This window comes from Periplaneta americana, chromosome 3, assembly GCF_040183065.1.
Source record: "Periplaneta americana isolate PAMFEO1 chromosome 3, P.americana_PAMFEO1_priV1, whole genome shotgun sequence".
In the NCBI taxonomy this organism is placed as follows: domain Eukaryota; kingdom Metazoa; phylum Arthropoda; class Insecta; order Blattodea; family Blattidae; genus Periplaneta; species Periplaneta americana.
In genome coordinates, this window is record NC_091119.1 from 104,900,746 (window position 1) to 104,915,911 (window position 15,166).

A 15,166-nucleotide genomic window follows, 5' to 3' on the forward strand; every position below is an offset into this window, starting at 1 on the left:
CTTATCTCATATTGAGACATGTGCCATTCGCCATCATCCCTGAAAGTTTGTAACACTAGCCCGCAAACACCCTGTATATATATATGTATATATATATATATATATATATATATATATATATATATATATGTACACATTCTACTGTCTTGCCCAGAAAATGAAAGGACATATTTATTGTGGAGCTACTACTAAAACTAAATGTAGAAATAGCACAGCAGTAAACGGAATAAAATTGAGGGAACGCGGAAAAATTTTGTACCCCTATACAGTAAAGGAAAAATTGGAAGGGAGAACTAAGGAATAAACATATGTATACAGGATGGAAGTGAAATGACCTTGCAAATTGAAAGAGACGATAGAGTATATAAAATGAATAGAAAAACTATACTACATTTTCGGATTAATTGCATGGTTAATTAGAAAATTAAGTTTGAAGTTTCAGCAGTCTACTAGGACACTCTACTCGTATACAGATGTAAGAGGTCAACAAAGTCGGCGAGTGTCCGTACGTAAGCCGCGATGTGCGGAGACTTCGCTTCGTGCAATGGTTTGAATTTAGGAATTTTAAAAATTGAATTTACACGAAATCGTGCACGCTATTGAAATACGCCAAAAGGGATAAATTATTCTTTATTAGATTTCCTATCCATATGGACGAAAATCACGATCCTAGTCGCAATAGTTACCGAATAAGAGATGTTAAACATTTGTGAAAAAAAAAAAAACATTTTTATGAAAAAACAATGAACTTTCCACCAGCATGATATTCTAGTTTTTTTTTTACATACAACATGAGCTATGCGCTCTGGAAATCTGCACTGCACTTCCACCCTGAATACGTATGTACAATATATTTAACTTTATTTCAATCGGTAATTATGTATGGAATTATAGGATGGGGTAGCTCATTTAAATCCAATTTTAATCCACTTTATTTATTACAGAAGAAAATAATTAAAATATGTGTTCATAAACCTACTGATTTTCCATCTCAAAATTTGTTTCTAGACTTTAATGTACTTAACGTAAGACAAATTTATTATATTGTATTAATAAAATTCATACATAAAAATTGAAATAATTTTGAATTGTCTTCTCATAGTTATGAAACAAAAGGTATGAATTCTTTAAGATTGTTTGAACCAAAATGCAACACTGTTACAGTATTTCATCACAGTAGTAATTTAGACCCAAGAATATATAACAAATTTATATTTAAATATCCTAATCTTCTCAATTCTAATAGTTCTAGTATTAAATTAAAAAAAATATGTATGGATTTTATAAAAATTGAAAAATTGTAAATTTAAATTTATATACTATAATTGCACAGTAGACATAAGACAAATTGTATTGTATAATTATTAATTTCAATTCAGAAATCCGCCCCTGAGCACGAGTTCTACTCTTTCAGGGGCGAGCTAAAGTTTTTCTGTATATATTATATTTTATGCTACAATTATTAGCAAAATAATAAATAAATAGATAGATAGATAAATAAATAAATAAATAGATAAATAAATAAATAAATAAACAAATAAATAAATAGAATGATTGTACGTAGTATGATGATGTTATTATTTGTAAAATGTAGTTAAGAATGGGTTCTGGAAAACAGAAATGTAACAAGACTATCATTAATATTGATATAGGCCTACAAATTGCCCATAATTTTGATAACAATACGTATACATTGGCCTACATACACATAAATATACATACATATACAAAGATAACAATAAGATCATCATCAGGATATGTTCATCTGATGAAGATATGTCGAAACAATTCAAACCAGCTAAAAAATTTAAAACTATAGATATGTAGTATATAGGCCTAGATGGTTGTAGGTACAATAGGTTTACTATTTAGTAAGCAGGCAAATGTAGTTGGGGGTACTAATTATATAAATAGGTAATTGTAGGGAATATTAATTAAACATAAATGTATAGATATGAATATACTTTTACAATTAAATGAAAAGTTTTAAAGATAAGAATTTTCATCAGAAATAAGTATTCACTCTTTCCTAAGTTACTGGTAGTAATATATTTATACATAAACAAACTTTACTGTAGGCTATCAGCATGACAATACGACTTTGCAATATAACAATAATTCAAACACTTTCGTTTTGGGTTTACATATACATTAAAGATACAAATTCTGATTAATGTACAGTTCATTCTTTTCACAAATAAGCTATAATCTGCATTTCCTTGCAATACCAGAACTATTACCAAGTGCATTATTAGTGAATTTTTCAAAGTAGCTACGTATTCTTAACACCAGACGCTCACTGGAACATCTCCACAAACGCACTTCACATCACGATAATCATCCAACAGCCACGGTTTGGGTTTCGTCATTTTTATTTGTTTGTGATAAAATTCGTGAAAATAACCGCGATTAGTAGCTTCGATTAACTATATGTTATCATTATGTTTCAAACAATTATATTATGCTTATGTAATATTTTTATTATTTTCGTTGAAATCTAAAGTGTTATTGCGACTTAAAATTTTAAGAGAATATATGTTATTATGGATCTGTTTATTTCTTGAACTATCATTCATTATATAAGAAATTAAACAATTAATATAGTACTAAGAGCAAAATATAAAGAGATGAACTTTACAAAATTACACAGAAGAACACATTTTCTTTATTATCTAAAATAACAGAACAGCTAACTCAATCTATCAATGTACGTTAAGCACATATATTTTATTATTTTTGCACAACTTCACATAAAAGCAACCATTTCTAATTTTTAATCGTCGACAGAAATTAACGCTATTAGTTGTTTATAATGAGATTATATTTATTATATCTAGCAATTAGCCAAAAGTAGGTCTATTATTGAATCGAAGATTAATTCATCCTTAGTTTTCTGCCCAAGGGCAGGTCTTTCACTGCAAATCAGTATTAATCAATCTTCCTTATTTTTCGCCTTCCTCTTAGTCTCCGCATTCGATTCATGTAGAGTCTACCGGTATGATGTCTTCTTGTACACCGAACTTTACTTCCGTTCACCATTCCTTCTAGTGCATCTTCGGTAGGTAGTTACTTCTTAGCTAGTGACAACCAATTCCTTTCTCTCCATCTGATCATTTTCAGCGTCATTCATTCTTCACCCACTCTTTCTAGCACGGCTTCATTTCTTATTCTGTCTATTTCACAGGTCCATTTTTCTTCATAACAATATTTCATTATACGTGATAAATATTCATCCATGTTTACGAAAGTGAAATGTTTTTAATATTAACATATTTTGCGACTGAATACAAGCACACTGACAGTATTTAAATTGTGCGAAAATATCGACAACGGACTACTCCTTCGGGATTTAAATTAGTTTTTCCAAAAAAGAAGAGATTCTGTGATTACCTGCGAAATGTACAGAACAACACCTGTTACAGAAAAATGTATTACTTTTTTCTCTATTTTCGTAACGGGTCAGGCTATGTTAATTACATACATATGCATGTGTTTGTAAGTTTATAAAATCTTAAATTATTTCCTCAAGTACTTTATGATTAGGTACACAATATGAAGCAGTACTTTTTGGATAGGCGTACTCGTAGTATATACAGTTTCATTTACTTCCTCTGTAAGGATAGACTCAGTGATCACCTTTCCGTCATAATCAGGCCATCATAGTAATATGATAAAGCGTAAGTAATCGCTTTGTGATTCAAGACGGCGTCTTGTTCCGTCGGACCCCGGTCACTTAGTCACTCGTAATGAGTGCACCTCTGCACTTGTGGTTGGACAATGTGTCTACTGTCACACATACTGTGACACGGTACACAAGGGTAGGTCAACAAAGGGAAACACGTCAGGTAGAATTTAAAATGAGAGGGATTCAATCCGGCATCGGAACATGAATCCGGTGTGGCTTAGTGGATAAAACGCCAGCACGTAAAGCTGGAAACCCGGGTTCGAGTCCAGTGCCGGAGAGAATTTTTCTTCGTTCTACCGATTCTTCACCAAAGGAAACGGAGAATTACTGCATTGAAACTCAAAATTATGTACTTCGGTACATCACAGTAATAATTTTTATAAGAATATATAATTCCGTATCGCAACAGCCCATTGAGGGCCAAAGCCTACTTGACTCTCAGGAGAGGCAAACGAACATCCAACCAGTGCAGGTGTAAACTGTGATCCCTCGGCCGTTAGGCTATAGCTGGCTTGCGAAACAGGATTTCGCTACTCTCTGTAGCTCCCCAAATTCATCACCATGCTGGCCGGTTCAAAATTTATCACGTGAGGAATTTATTAAATAGTAAAAACATTAATATGATTTTAAGTAAATCACCACTGTGCGTCACTTTTAAAATTAATTTTTATCAAATGGCATTACATATAGCGTGCATTATCTCTTAGATAACGAATATGAGGGAAATCCACATAATAGTACAATAGACTTCGCTACGCACAGGTGGACAGACTGGTAGACCTGGTATAGAGAAATTACATGATATAAACCAGTTTTCTGATGCCAGTCTTAATGCAAACGTTTACTTCTGTGAAAAACCTCAAAATCTATTTATATCGATTTGTATTCTTCATATTATGAAATATCATGAGAATTATACTGTACGTGGTAAAATATACTAAGAATAAACGCGTCGATCCACACAATTTCTCGGAAGAAGAGAAATCACCCTCCGAGTAGAAGAGTTTTGAATATAATGTTGCGATGGTACAAGCGTTGATGCAGGTCTTGAGAACCTTCTCATAGCCACTCTATTCTCATTGATCATTTTTCCGATACGTGAACCCATGAACAACGAGAAAACTGCGAAGGTTCCTGCAGACTGCCTTGTGGTAAGTGCAGAATACAGATCACGGTGCGGGAGTTGTGGTGGTGCTCGAGAAGGAGATCTGGAACTGAATGAGTATCACCAGGTACGTTGTCACCGCCCCCACAATCTGCAATGCAAAGCAAAGGCAGAAACTCTACTCTATCTCGCTTTTTAACCTAACTCCTTCAATTATTTTTGTCTTCCATTTTCATGGTAGCTATACGCTGTATATTATACCTATAGTGGACATGATCTTGTTTTGAAATGAAATGAGAGCCTACTACGTATTTTATGAACTAATTTATCATTGTCATCGGTGGTCTAGTTGTTATTATGTCTTCTATTGAGTTCAAGGTTTGCAGTTAAAACTCGGTCGAGAAATATGAAATTTAAGGGTGATACAAATCCTTAGTATGGATTTCTTTGGAAGGGAAGTAAAGCTGAGAATGAGTTTAGGGCCGGTTTTAATAGGTGTGCAATGCGTGCGTGCACGCAGGCGGCCAATTTCCTTGGGCGGCCGAAAGAATAAATTTAATATATAATTTTAAAATAATTATTAATAATTTAGTGTTATACGAATTTTGCAAAGAAAAAAAGGTGAAATAATGTGCTCTAATTTGATATCAATTTATTATTTCTCACACCTTCATTGACGGAAAAATACAGTAAATAAATGTTTATATTTAGCGGATTTGATTCACATTTGAATTTACTTTAAAAACATAATGATGTGAAATGTGCACAGTTTGAATATTCACCCCACTGCATAAAATTCGTTCCTACTTCATAGTCAGCAGTGTGGGGAGGAACTTGTTGATTAAGAATTAAGTATAACAAGTGCGTATTTAGTTTTTTCATTGATTTATAAATGTAATAATTTATTTTCATTTAATTTATATTGAGCTTAGATAAGAGTTACTGTAGACAGGATTCTGCATAGAAAACCTTAAGAAAAGTTTGCGTCATTGCAACGTTTTAATTCACTCGAAAGGAGAAAATATTTTGTGCAGTATAAGAAAATAATAATAATAATAATAATAATAATAATAATAATAATAATAATAATAATATTAAGTCTGACTGTCAATTTCTTCAGAATGACATTAATTCAATTACCAATTGGTCAGTCGATAACGGAATGATGATTAATTAATCCAAAACTTACGTAATAATATTTTCAAGAGAAACCTTTACACTAAAATATAACTATCATCTAAAAAATGTATTAATGAATGGAAAAGATTGTATTAGAGACCTCGGTGTATTAATTGACGATAAATTATATTTTCACAACCACATTTATTATATTTATAACCACGCAATAAGAATGTTAGGAATAATTTTGTCAATTACTTATTCCTTTTCAACATATGACTCTCTTTTAATAGATTACTATACTATACATTAGTGAGATCGAAACTCGAATATGAATCTGTAGTTTGGAACTGTATTACTAGTACTGATTCGGCAAAACTAGAAAATATTCAAAGGAAATTTATTTCATTATGTTCGTACAGATTCCTGCCTAATAACTCCGGGTATAACTATGATAAAAATTGCGAGCACTTTAAATGTCGAAGCTTGTATGCTAGACATCATGATCTCGATTACTTATTCTCATGTAAGGTCCTTAAAGGTAACATTAATTGTCAATATTTCTTAAACAGTGTCAGCCTTCGTATTCCTATCAGGGACATGAGACATCACAAACTCTTCTATATTAGAAATTCTAAATCTTCCTAGCCGGTCTCCAGATGTATTAAACATGCTAACTTACACGTAGGCGATTTCGATCCATTCAATGTATAGAAGAATTAGAACATGACAATGTCTTTGCTAATATTATATGCATAATCTTTCTACACAAATTGGTAATAATTTTGTTAGAATCAACTCCTTTCCATAAAATATTATAGTATTAATTCTTGTAAATTAATCATTGCAATCTATGTCCTTCATTTTGTTGTCATCTCAATTATTTAATTTGTACCATAGTTGTTCATTTTACTGTATTATTATTATTATTATTATTATTATTATTATTATTATTATTATTATTATTATTATTATTATTATTATTATTATAGATTTGAAGATGCCGAGCAGAAAGACTAAACGTCTCTCGGGTGCTTATTATCACAAATAGAAGAATGAAAGTGACAAGGAAAAGGAAAGATTACGATGTTCCATGCTGAAATTCGTGAAGTTAGATGAAGGTAATTCAAATGCATCAACATAAATCGGTTCGGACGTTTTTTTAAACAATAAGAACGAAATCTAAATTAAAGATGAAAAATCAGATGGGAAGAATAAAGTTTGTTTAAAATTATACCGGGAGAAAGTATTTCTTTATTGAATAAAAGTATTTTTCAATTGCAGTAGACTCTTGCTAGTTCGACCATTCCTTGCACAGGGAGGTGCTGGATTAGCGAGAGTGCTTAAAAATATCATTAAAATTTAATGTTATAAGTTGCGCCAACCATTCCACATGTACTTCTAGAAAATTCCGTAAGTAGTCGGCGCGTGTACGACGTACATGTAACTTAATACAGAATAACACACGACACCTATGCAAATTTTCCAGAAAACTATTACAGTAGGAGAGATAGGAAATACGCTATGAGGCCGGATAATTGGGACGTCACATTACCGAGAGTCTAAACGACATTTCATAGAGTTGAGAGGATGCGACGGCATTTCTTTCCCCTTCTACTTGTCCTGAGTCCGTCAGTGGCAGACTGGTAGCTGTTACCTCTTATATCTGCACCCCCCCAAGCTGTACACACTAGAAAATAAAATATTAAATAATGTATATAAGTGAATATAAAATACAGTGACACAGATGTTTGACAATTACATGATAGAGTATATTTTTGTGTAGTTCTTACAATATTTTCAACTAATATAATTAATTACATTTAGGAATACCAGTTTGTATTATGAAGTCAGGGGGAGCGACACAGTGCAGATTGTCCAGTTGTGTATGCAGTAGAGTAGCAACTAGCAGTGGAGAAAACATTTATCTTCTGTTGTCAGCAGCTTTTTAATGTGCCAGTCAATAAAATTCAATATAAACACTTAGTATGGACTTTCGAAATATAGAGTACCGTTAAACACTTTCAGAAATAAAATGTATCACTATGTAAGAAGTGAATTAGTCGAACGTTTGTGAGATCGACAGTAGTACTTTCCCCTTCACTGATGATAGAGAGTGTGAGTAAAGGGGAAAGTCTATCAACCAAACTGAAATGGGATAGTATCTTCTCTGCGAAATGACAATATTGTAAAATACCTACTTCCTTTCCAAACCACTGATAAAATTAAATGACGAATTTTATCCATGTACAGTGTCTGTTAGCCGAATGCCCAAATTATTATTATTATTTTACTTACTTACAGAAAAAATCGAAAATTCTTGACTCGGTAAGAAGCTCTCTGTAATTGCAATTGAGAATCCTACTGTAGCAGCACTTGTGATTTATTCATAGGTCCATTGGATCAAACGACTTAAAAGATAATTATTGCTTTTCTCGTAGATCATCAGAATCCAAGGCACATCCAACTGACAGTACGACTTTGCCCCCGTCTCCTATCTTATTGACGATAGTAAAGGGAGAAATAACGGAATATGGCAGTAAAACCGTAACATCCTAAGAAGATGCTCCTAAAACTGTCTATATATCACCAATTGTGCGGAGTAAAATAGAAAAGTGGTACCTAAACAATATTCAAATTGAAAGTGTGAGTAAATTTACATATTTAAATGTAATATTTAATAGTAAGAGAGATTGGAAAGAGCAAAGTGAAAATATCGGAAATAAAGGAAACGTAGCACTAACAGCAAGAGACAATGTTTAAATAAATGGCCCAACATAGATAGCAAAAGATTAAATGATATTTACAGAGCGACGATTGAAGCAAAAATATTATATATAGTGTTGAAATATTGAGAAATTACTTATCAGAAGTAAATGTAGATAGACTAAGATCTAAATTTTCTAAGAAATATTTGGGGATCCCATGGAATGCCTCAAATATAGCAGCCAGATAGGAAATGGTGATGGAGGGTAATAGAGGAACAATATTAGTTAGGAAAATTAAATTTTTGGGTTATGTTGTACAGAAAGAAGAAAATTACATCTAGAAAAGAAGTTTAAGATTCCTACAAACGATGAAAACTAAGTCAAATTGGATAAAAGAATTGGAAAATAATTTAAGCAGTTTAGGACTAAATTGGTTACGGCAAGAAATTGGTGAAATTATATAAATTTGATAGGTAACATTATAACGGAGAGTAGCAACGAGATACTGAGTCAGGAAATGTTTAGCAAGCTAAATGGTTTAATATCATTAAACAAAGAAATGAAAATCATATAGAAACAGGAAGAATATACAAAAGTTAACAACAGGGATGAAAGGGTGGTACTAGCGTAGTGGAGGTTGGGAATATGGATGTTAAGAAATAGAAGAAGAGACTTAGGAAAAGACATATCGATAGCCCAGAACCAGACGGTTCCAAGTCCATTTTACTATTTCCTTTTTCAGGAAAACTGTTTTAAGCTCCTGACATTCAAAGCTTCATGAAACACTTTGGAATAGCTTCATAACAACCTTATGGAGAGGAATATTTACAATTTTGTTCGATTCTTATATGCAGACAAGAACTGGAACACAATGAAACATAGATTTCTTTCTTATAAAAAGTTGGACTTAGAACAGTCTGGTTCTCAGCCATCGATATGTCCTTTACGTAATAAAAAAGAAGACGCGTTACACATTCTTCTATCTTTCCCAGAAAATGAAAGAACAAAAAAAATTCTTATTCCGAAAACATTCCTGAAACTAAATGTAGAAATAGCATATACGAAATTGTATAGGATGGTAAACGGAAGAAAGTTCTTGTTAAGAAATAACTATAATGATTGTATGTAGTATGAAATAGGCTACATCGTAATAGTTATTAATAGTAAATGTAGTTAAGGGTGGTTTCCTGGAATACAGAAAAATGTAACAGGAACACCATTAACGGATGCTACGCGAATTGTACATGATTTTGATGACAATAAATATACATATACATATAATATATCACCAATTCTACTTAGATCAATTTCAACCTACATTTGCAGAGTGTTTATTTCTGAAGTTGGGCGATACATTTTAAACTTGTGTTGGATGATAGATAGTTTGTCTGTCTCACAGCAGTTTCCTACCACACATACTAGGGAATCAGGTGGAGTGTGAGTCTTGTATGTTTTGATTACTGACTGATATACGACTGGGACAATCGCCTTGAGATTCCTTGCGGTAACTCAGTGGGAACTAATTTGTAACTGCGGATACCTCTTTGTGACATCTCCGGCAGATAAGAGTTGGAACAATGTCGCTAGAGCACTTCATCATTTACGAATACTTCTATTTATCGATGTCCATTTCGTTCTAATTTTGTGCCATAGTTAACTTCACCTTTTCGGCTCCTATCATAGCTTTTATCATAGCTGAGGACGGAAAACTTAGTTGCGTCAGTCTTATGGCCTTCGTACTCCCACTACATCAGATATTCTTGGTCACTACTGTTACTTCCATAAATTGCATAATATTCGTAACAATGGTAATATCTGCCACTTCTTAGAATGAATTCAGTGAGTTTCCACCATTTTTTTTTATTTTTAAATGGTCACCCTCCTTAATCCTCTAAGGACCAGGTCTAAAAAATTACGTTGAAGACCATATTATGTGATTGTCTTCTTAATATAAACATTTCATTTTATTTTATTTAAAAGGGCTTAGGATACAAACTGAATAGTTTAAACTTTAATCAACAGTATTTTGGTATCCTCTGAAAGCATCTTACAGATCAATGAAACAAAGATCATAATGCTACTGTTAATTTTTAAGTTTGTAGTACGACTATAATAAATATTTATATAATGTTTTTAGAATATTTTAAGAAAGCAACTTTTGTATGCCAGAAACAGAATTCAAGCTTCAGCAATCATATAAACAGAAATGGAAATTGTAATTTTTCTAACAGGATCTCACAAAAATATTGAAAATATCTCTAAAAATATCTGAGTGGCTTTCCTCTCTTCACGCGTGTTGATATCAAATCTCAGAATACTAAGAAACACTTTGTGCATAGCATTTTATCCTCTCTGATTTATGTAGGGAACTATAGTGTCCATCATTTTATTATCAACACGATGTTTGAACATATTTTCAACGATGTTAGTCTCATGTAAGCAGCAGGACCACATCACTTATTATGTTAGCACAACTTTTTACGCGTAGTTGGTTAGCGAGACCTCTTCCATTTTTCTCCATTTTTGCTGCAAACGATGATTCATCGCCACTGGTGTCTCTTGAAGCTTGATCTATTACATCATTTTCACTTGTATCATCATGAAGCTCTTCATCTAATTGTAATTGTAATTGTATCAACAAATTCCACCATCATTTCTTAACATCTTTTGTTTGAAAAACAAAGAACTTTCATTCAGCATTACTTCTAACTCCATCAACCCCCTCCCAGTTTCCATTAAGTGACCCAGGAAATTCCAAGACTGAGTATACAGTCACACCATAAGAACGTTTGTCATTTCTACCTGATCAGTTTGTTTCTAGTGTTCGGCAGTGAATGTACTATATAAAAATGTCGAAGCGTAAACTGTTTTCTTTGGAAGATAAGGCGAATATTATAAGTGACATTGAACGTTGTGTTTCGCAAGTGGACGTGGGTCGACAGCATAGTTTAAGTAAATCAACTGTGAGTAACAGTATACAGTGTAATCCGTTCCGCAAAATGAAATATTTTAATTACTGTATAGTATTTTATTTTATCGTTCAAATTTTCATTCATTTCTGCCATTTAAGCTTAGGGGAGAGAGACTTCGGACATAGTGAACCTAGGATATAGTGCTAAATATGGAAATCCGCAGAAGTTCACTACACACGGAGTTGACTGTATTTACAAAATCAGATTGGCTAATAAGTTACATAGGCTATTAGTTATTGTTTACGAGCTACAGATACAGTTGACTGGATTCAATAATGGACTTAAGATGCAAAACCATATTATTATAATTTCTGTTACTTTTTTATTGGTGTTGGTTTTATAATAACTATCATTTTAAGTTTGTTAAAATTTTATTTTTTTAGATTTTGATTTATTAATATTTAATTATTTTATTGAAATTTTTTATTAAATTATTATTTATTTGTAATTATGCCAACATAACGAATACTTAAATTTAAACAAACCATGACATCAATAACGAAAAACTATATTTCTCGTAGCAAGGAAGAAAAAAATTATAGGCGACACAGAAGACTATCTGGGGTATTTGGACACCCTAACTACTAATAATTAATTTTATAAAGAAAATCGGAGACAGGGAGCTTTTTTCATGCGAAATGTGAAACCAGAAAGTACATTTGACACAATGCAGAAAAACCATGACCCAAAAATAAACATTACTATGTTTTGAACTGAAAAAAGAACGATCAATGAAGTGTCAGAATACCCCATCCAGTCCTCAGAGGGTTAAGAATGTCTCATCTGTTGCGTGGTTGGAAGTTCAGCAGGTGGAATTATCATTATATGAGTTCACTAGCCGAGGGTGTTTCCTTAACTGACCAGTTGTAATTACTACCACACAATATAGTTCTTGCATTGCCATTATCACGAGTAATTAGTGCAGTTCGAAATTACTTATGTAGATTTCTATTTGTGACATCAGCAAAGTACTAGAGCGGTGGATACAAATTGAAGTTTTAACGAGACCAGTCAAGGAAGGCCATAGCCCTCTTGTAAACGTAGTTCCCTGCAAAGGAACGATACTGAAATCAAATGATAATAAACCAATGGAAGCGAAACAAATCCAAATGAAACCGAACAAAACCGAATTAAATAAAGAAGTAAGATGCTAAAGGAAACCAAACCAAATATAACCAAAGGAAGCTGAACGAATCGAGAGTAAACGTAACCAAAGGAAGCAGAACGAATTCAAAAGAAACCGAACAAAACCAAATTAAATAAAGAGGTAAGATACTACAGGAAACCAGACCAAACCTAACCAAAGGAAGCGGAACGAATCCAAAAGAAACCCAATCAATCGAAACGGAACAAAAATGAAATTAAACGAAACGAAACTAAAGGAAATCGAAACCAAAGATAAGAAATAAAACGAAATGAAATGAAAAAAAGAAGGAAAAGAAACCAAAAAAAAAAAGACAAAGAAACTGAAAGGTAAAAAATAAAAGGTGAGACAGATCGACCTATGAGAAGGAAAGGAGATTAAATTAAATGGGAGGAGAGAAAGCCAAAGGAAGACAAGGAGACGGAAGAAAGGAAAATTCTACAAGGAAAAGGGATGAAAGATAGGGTGAAGAAACAAAATGGAAAGAAAGAAAACCAAACCACTTCTCTATATCAACATTTCTTCTTAAATTATTAACAACTTGAAGTACTGAACTCGAATTCTTATCTTTAACATGTTTATTCGTTCTGCTGGTCTTAGAGAATTGAAACCTGTAATTCTACTTGTCAGTCTCCTAAGGAGATGATTTGCTGCACTGGCTCTTGTTTGCTTCCTATAGGCCTACTACTATTTATGGCAGTGAAGTATTTATTATACTTCATTTACAGGCATTTTTGGGTAACTATTTCACTAACGATTGAAACTGCTGTGGTGAAACCATTGCCTAGAATGAACCTCTCGGGACCTGAATTCACATTAATTTAAGGAACATCAACAAATTGAGAAAACTGAAATCCTCCGACGAAGTGTTGAACAATGCTACCAAAAAATTCTAGGAGTACCAGGAATTCTTAATGGATAAGGTACATGATGATGCATATTAGACTTAAATCAAGTTCCAAGGAGCTCATTTTGAGCATAGTGTTGCTGTAGCAAGAAATCTAATATAACTTGAAATCAAAGCATTATCTACCACAAGTTTATAAGTATTGATTTTATTAATTTACGATTCTGAGACCTCCTTAAACTGAATATCACAAGTTATGAAACGCTCTTTCTGCTTTATTTACACGTTATTAGATCGTGGTTCGTAACATCAAACCGTTGTCGAGTCCAACTTATTATTAAGGACCACTAATTATTGTTGGTGTGACTTATGTAAAAAAATAATTGAAGTTTAGGTTCTTTTTGTATGTTTACGACACGTATTGAAACCCTGAATGGGAGAACTCTGTAAAAAGTCAGCAACCATTTCTCGTCTCTAAACTCAGTTTCTGGAATCTGTAGAGTTATAGAGTTATAGTCAATACATTTGGGTGGAAAGGGAGATATGCGAATAGGCGGAGCCTAGTAGTGCGGGAGTGTGTTGCGGGTTGCATCGCTCGCGGCCGCTAAGGGGTAAGATATGCGTGGCAGAAATAGGTAGTGCGGCATCTAAACTGCAGTTAAGTTCAGATAGAAATGATCCCTTGTCTGCAGTCGCTCGCTCCCTTCAAGCAATGTTTTCCCTCAGAGCTGTCATTGGCCTGGTCCCTCCACTCACCACTTACACAAAGGACTTGTTTCGTCTCCTATCTCTACAGATTTCAGAAATGGAGTTTAGTTTTTTTTTTTTTTTTTTTTCATTGACATACTCCACTGTAGGACATAGCACAAGAATCTACAGTTTACAGGAATGTCTGATGGAATATTATCATCATTGCTACTAACCAGCCGAGTAGTTAGGTTGCATCTTGATTTTCCCCCACTCATTTCTGCTGGCTTCTCTGTAAAGGTCTAGGATGTTAGGCTTTTTCCTGAAAATATTTGGTGTTCGCAAGTGGAAGTGTACGTAATATTCTACAACTGTTTAAAATAATAAAAAAATGGTCCGGTAAAGTAAATAAGTGTCACGTGACTTCCCCGTTTCGCCGACCCTGCGACATAATCACTTGGTGGGACATTGGCATTCTTTCGAATGTTTTGAAGAGGTATGACAGGAAACGCAGTCAAAATAGTTACACAGATTAATAAACTACGTTTTCAGTGTGTTCGGTATTCCATGAAGAGGCAGGCACAATTAATCTATTAAGGTAGAGATATGAAATAGAGGTTGAACCCGCTTCCACGTGTAAAGCACCAATAAAAATAATTATCCTTATTGCCTCTGATTGGATTCTGATTGATATGTACAGTAAATCTCACTTGACGATATGTGAAGAGGAAATAACAATTTTTTACATCTGAATTCTGATTAATTTAATGCGTTACCAGTCAGCGATGTATGCAATGCAGAGGGAAAGGAACTGGTCAAGATACCCTATTAACTCTTGGCTTAGTTGCGTCATAAGTGGTGACTTCTTGGTATCCGGACACTTGACTAAACAACAACCA

The 15,166-nt window shown here is 33.2% G+C and overlaps 1 protein-coding gene across 1 annotated transcript in view; it reads right to left on the minus strand.

Annotated features, from left to right (window-relative positions):
• Positions 1–1,582: 1,582 nt before the first annotated feature.
• The window catches only part of LOC138696356 (putative gustatory receptor 28b), a 447,398-nt gene continuing 433,814 nt past the window's right edge, over positions 1,583–15,166 (minus strand). The window contains exon 7 of the mRNA XM_069821182.1: positions 1,583–4,941. Within this exon, the coding sequence (XP_069677283.1) occupies positions 4,855–4,941 (87 nt within the window). The 3' untranslated portion in view covers positions 1,583–4,854. The remainder of the gene's footprint in view (positions 4,942–15,166) is intronic.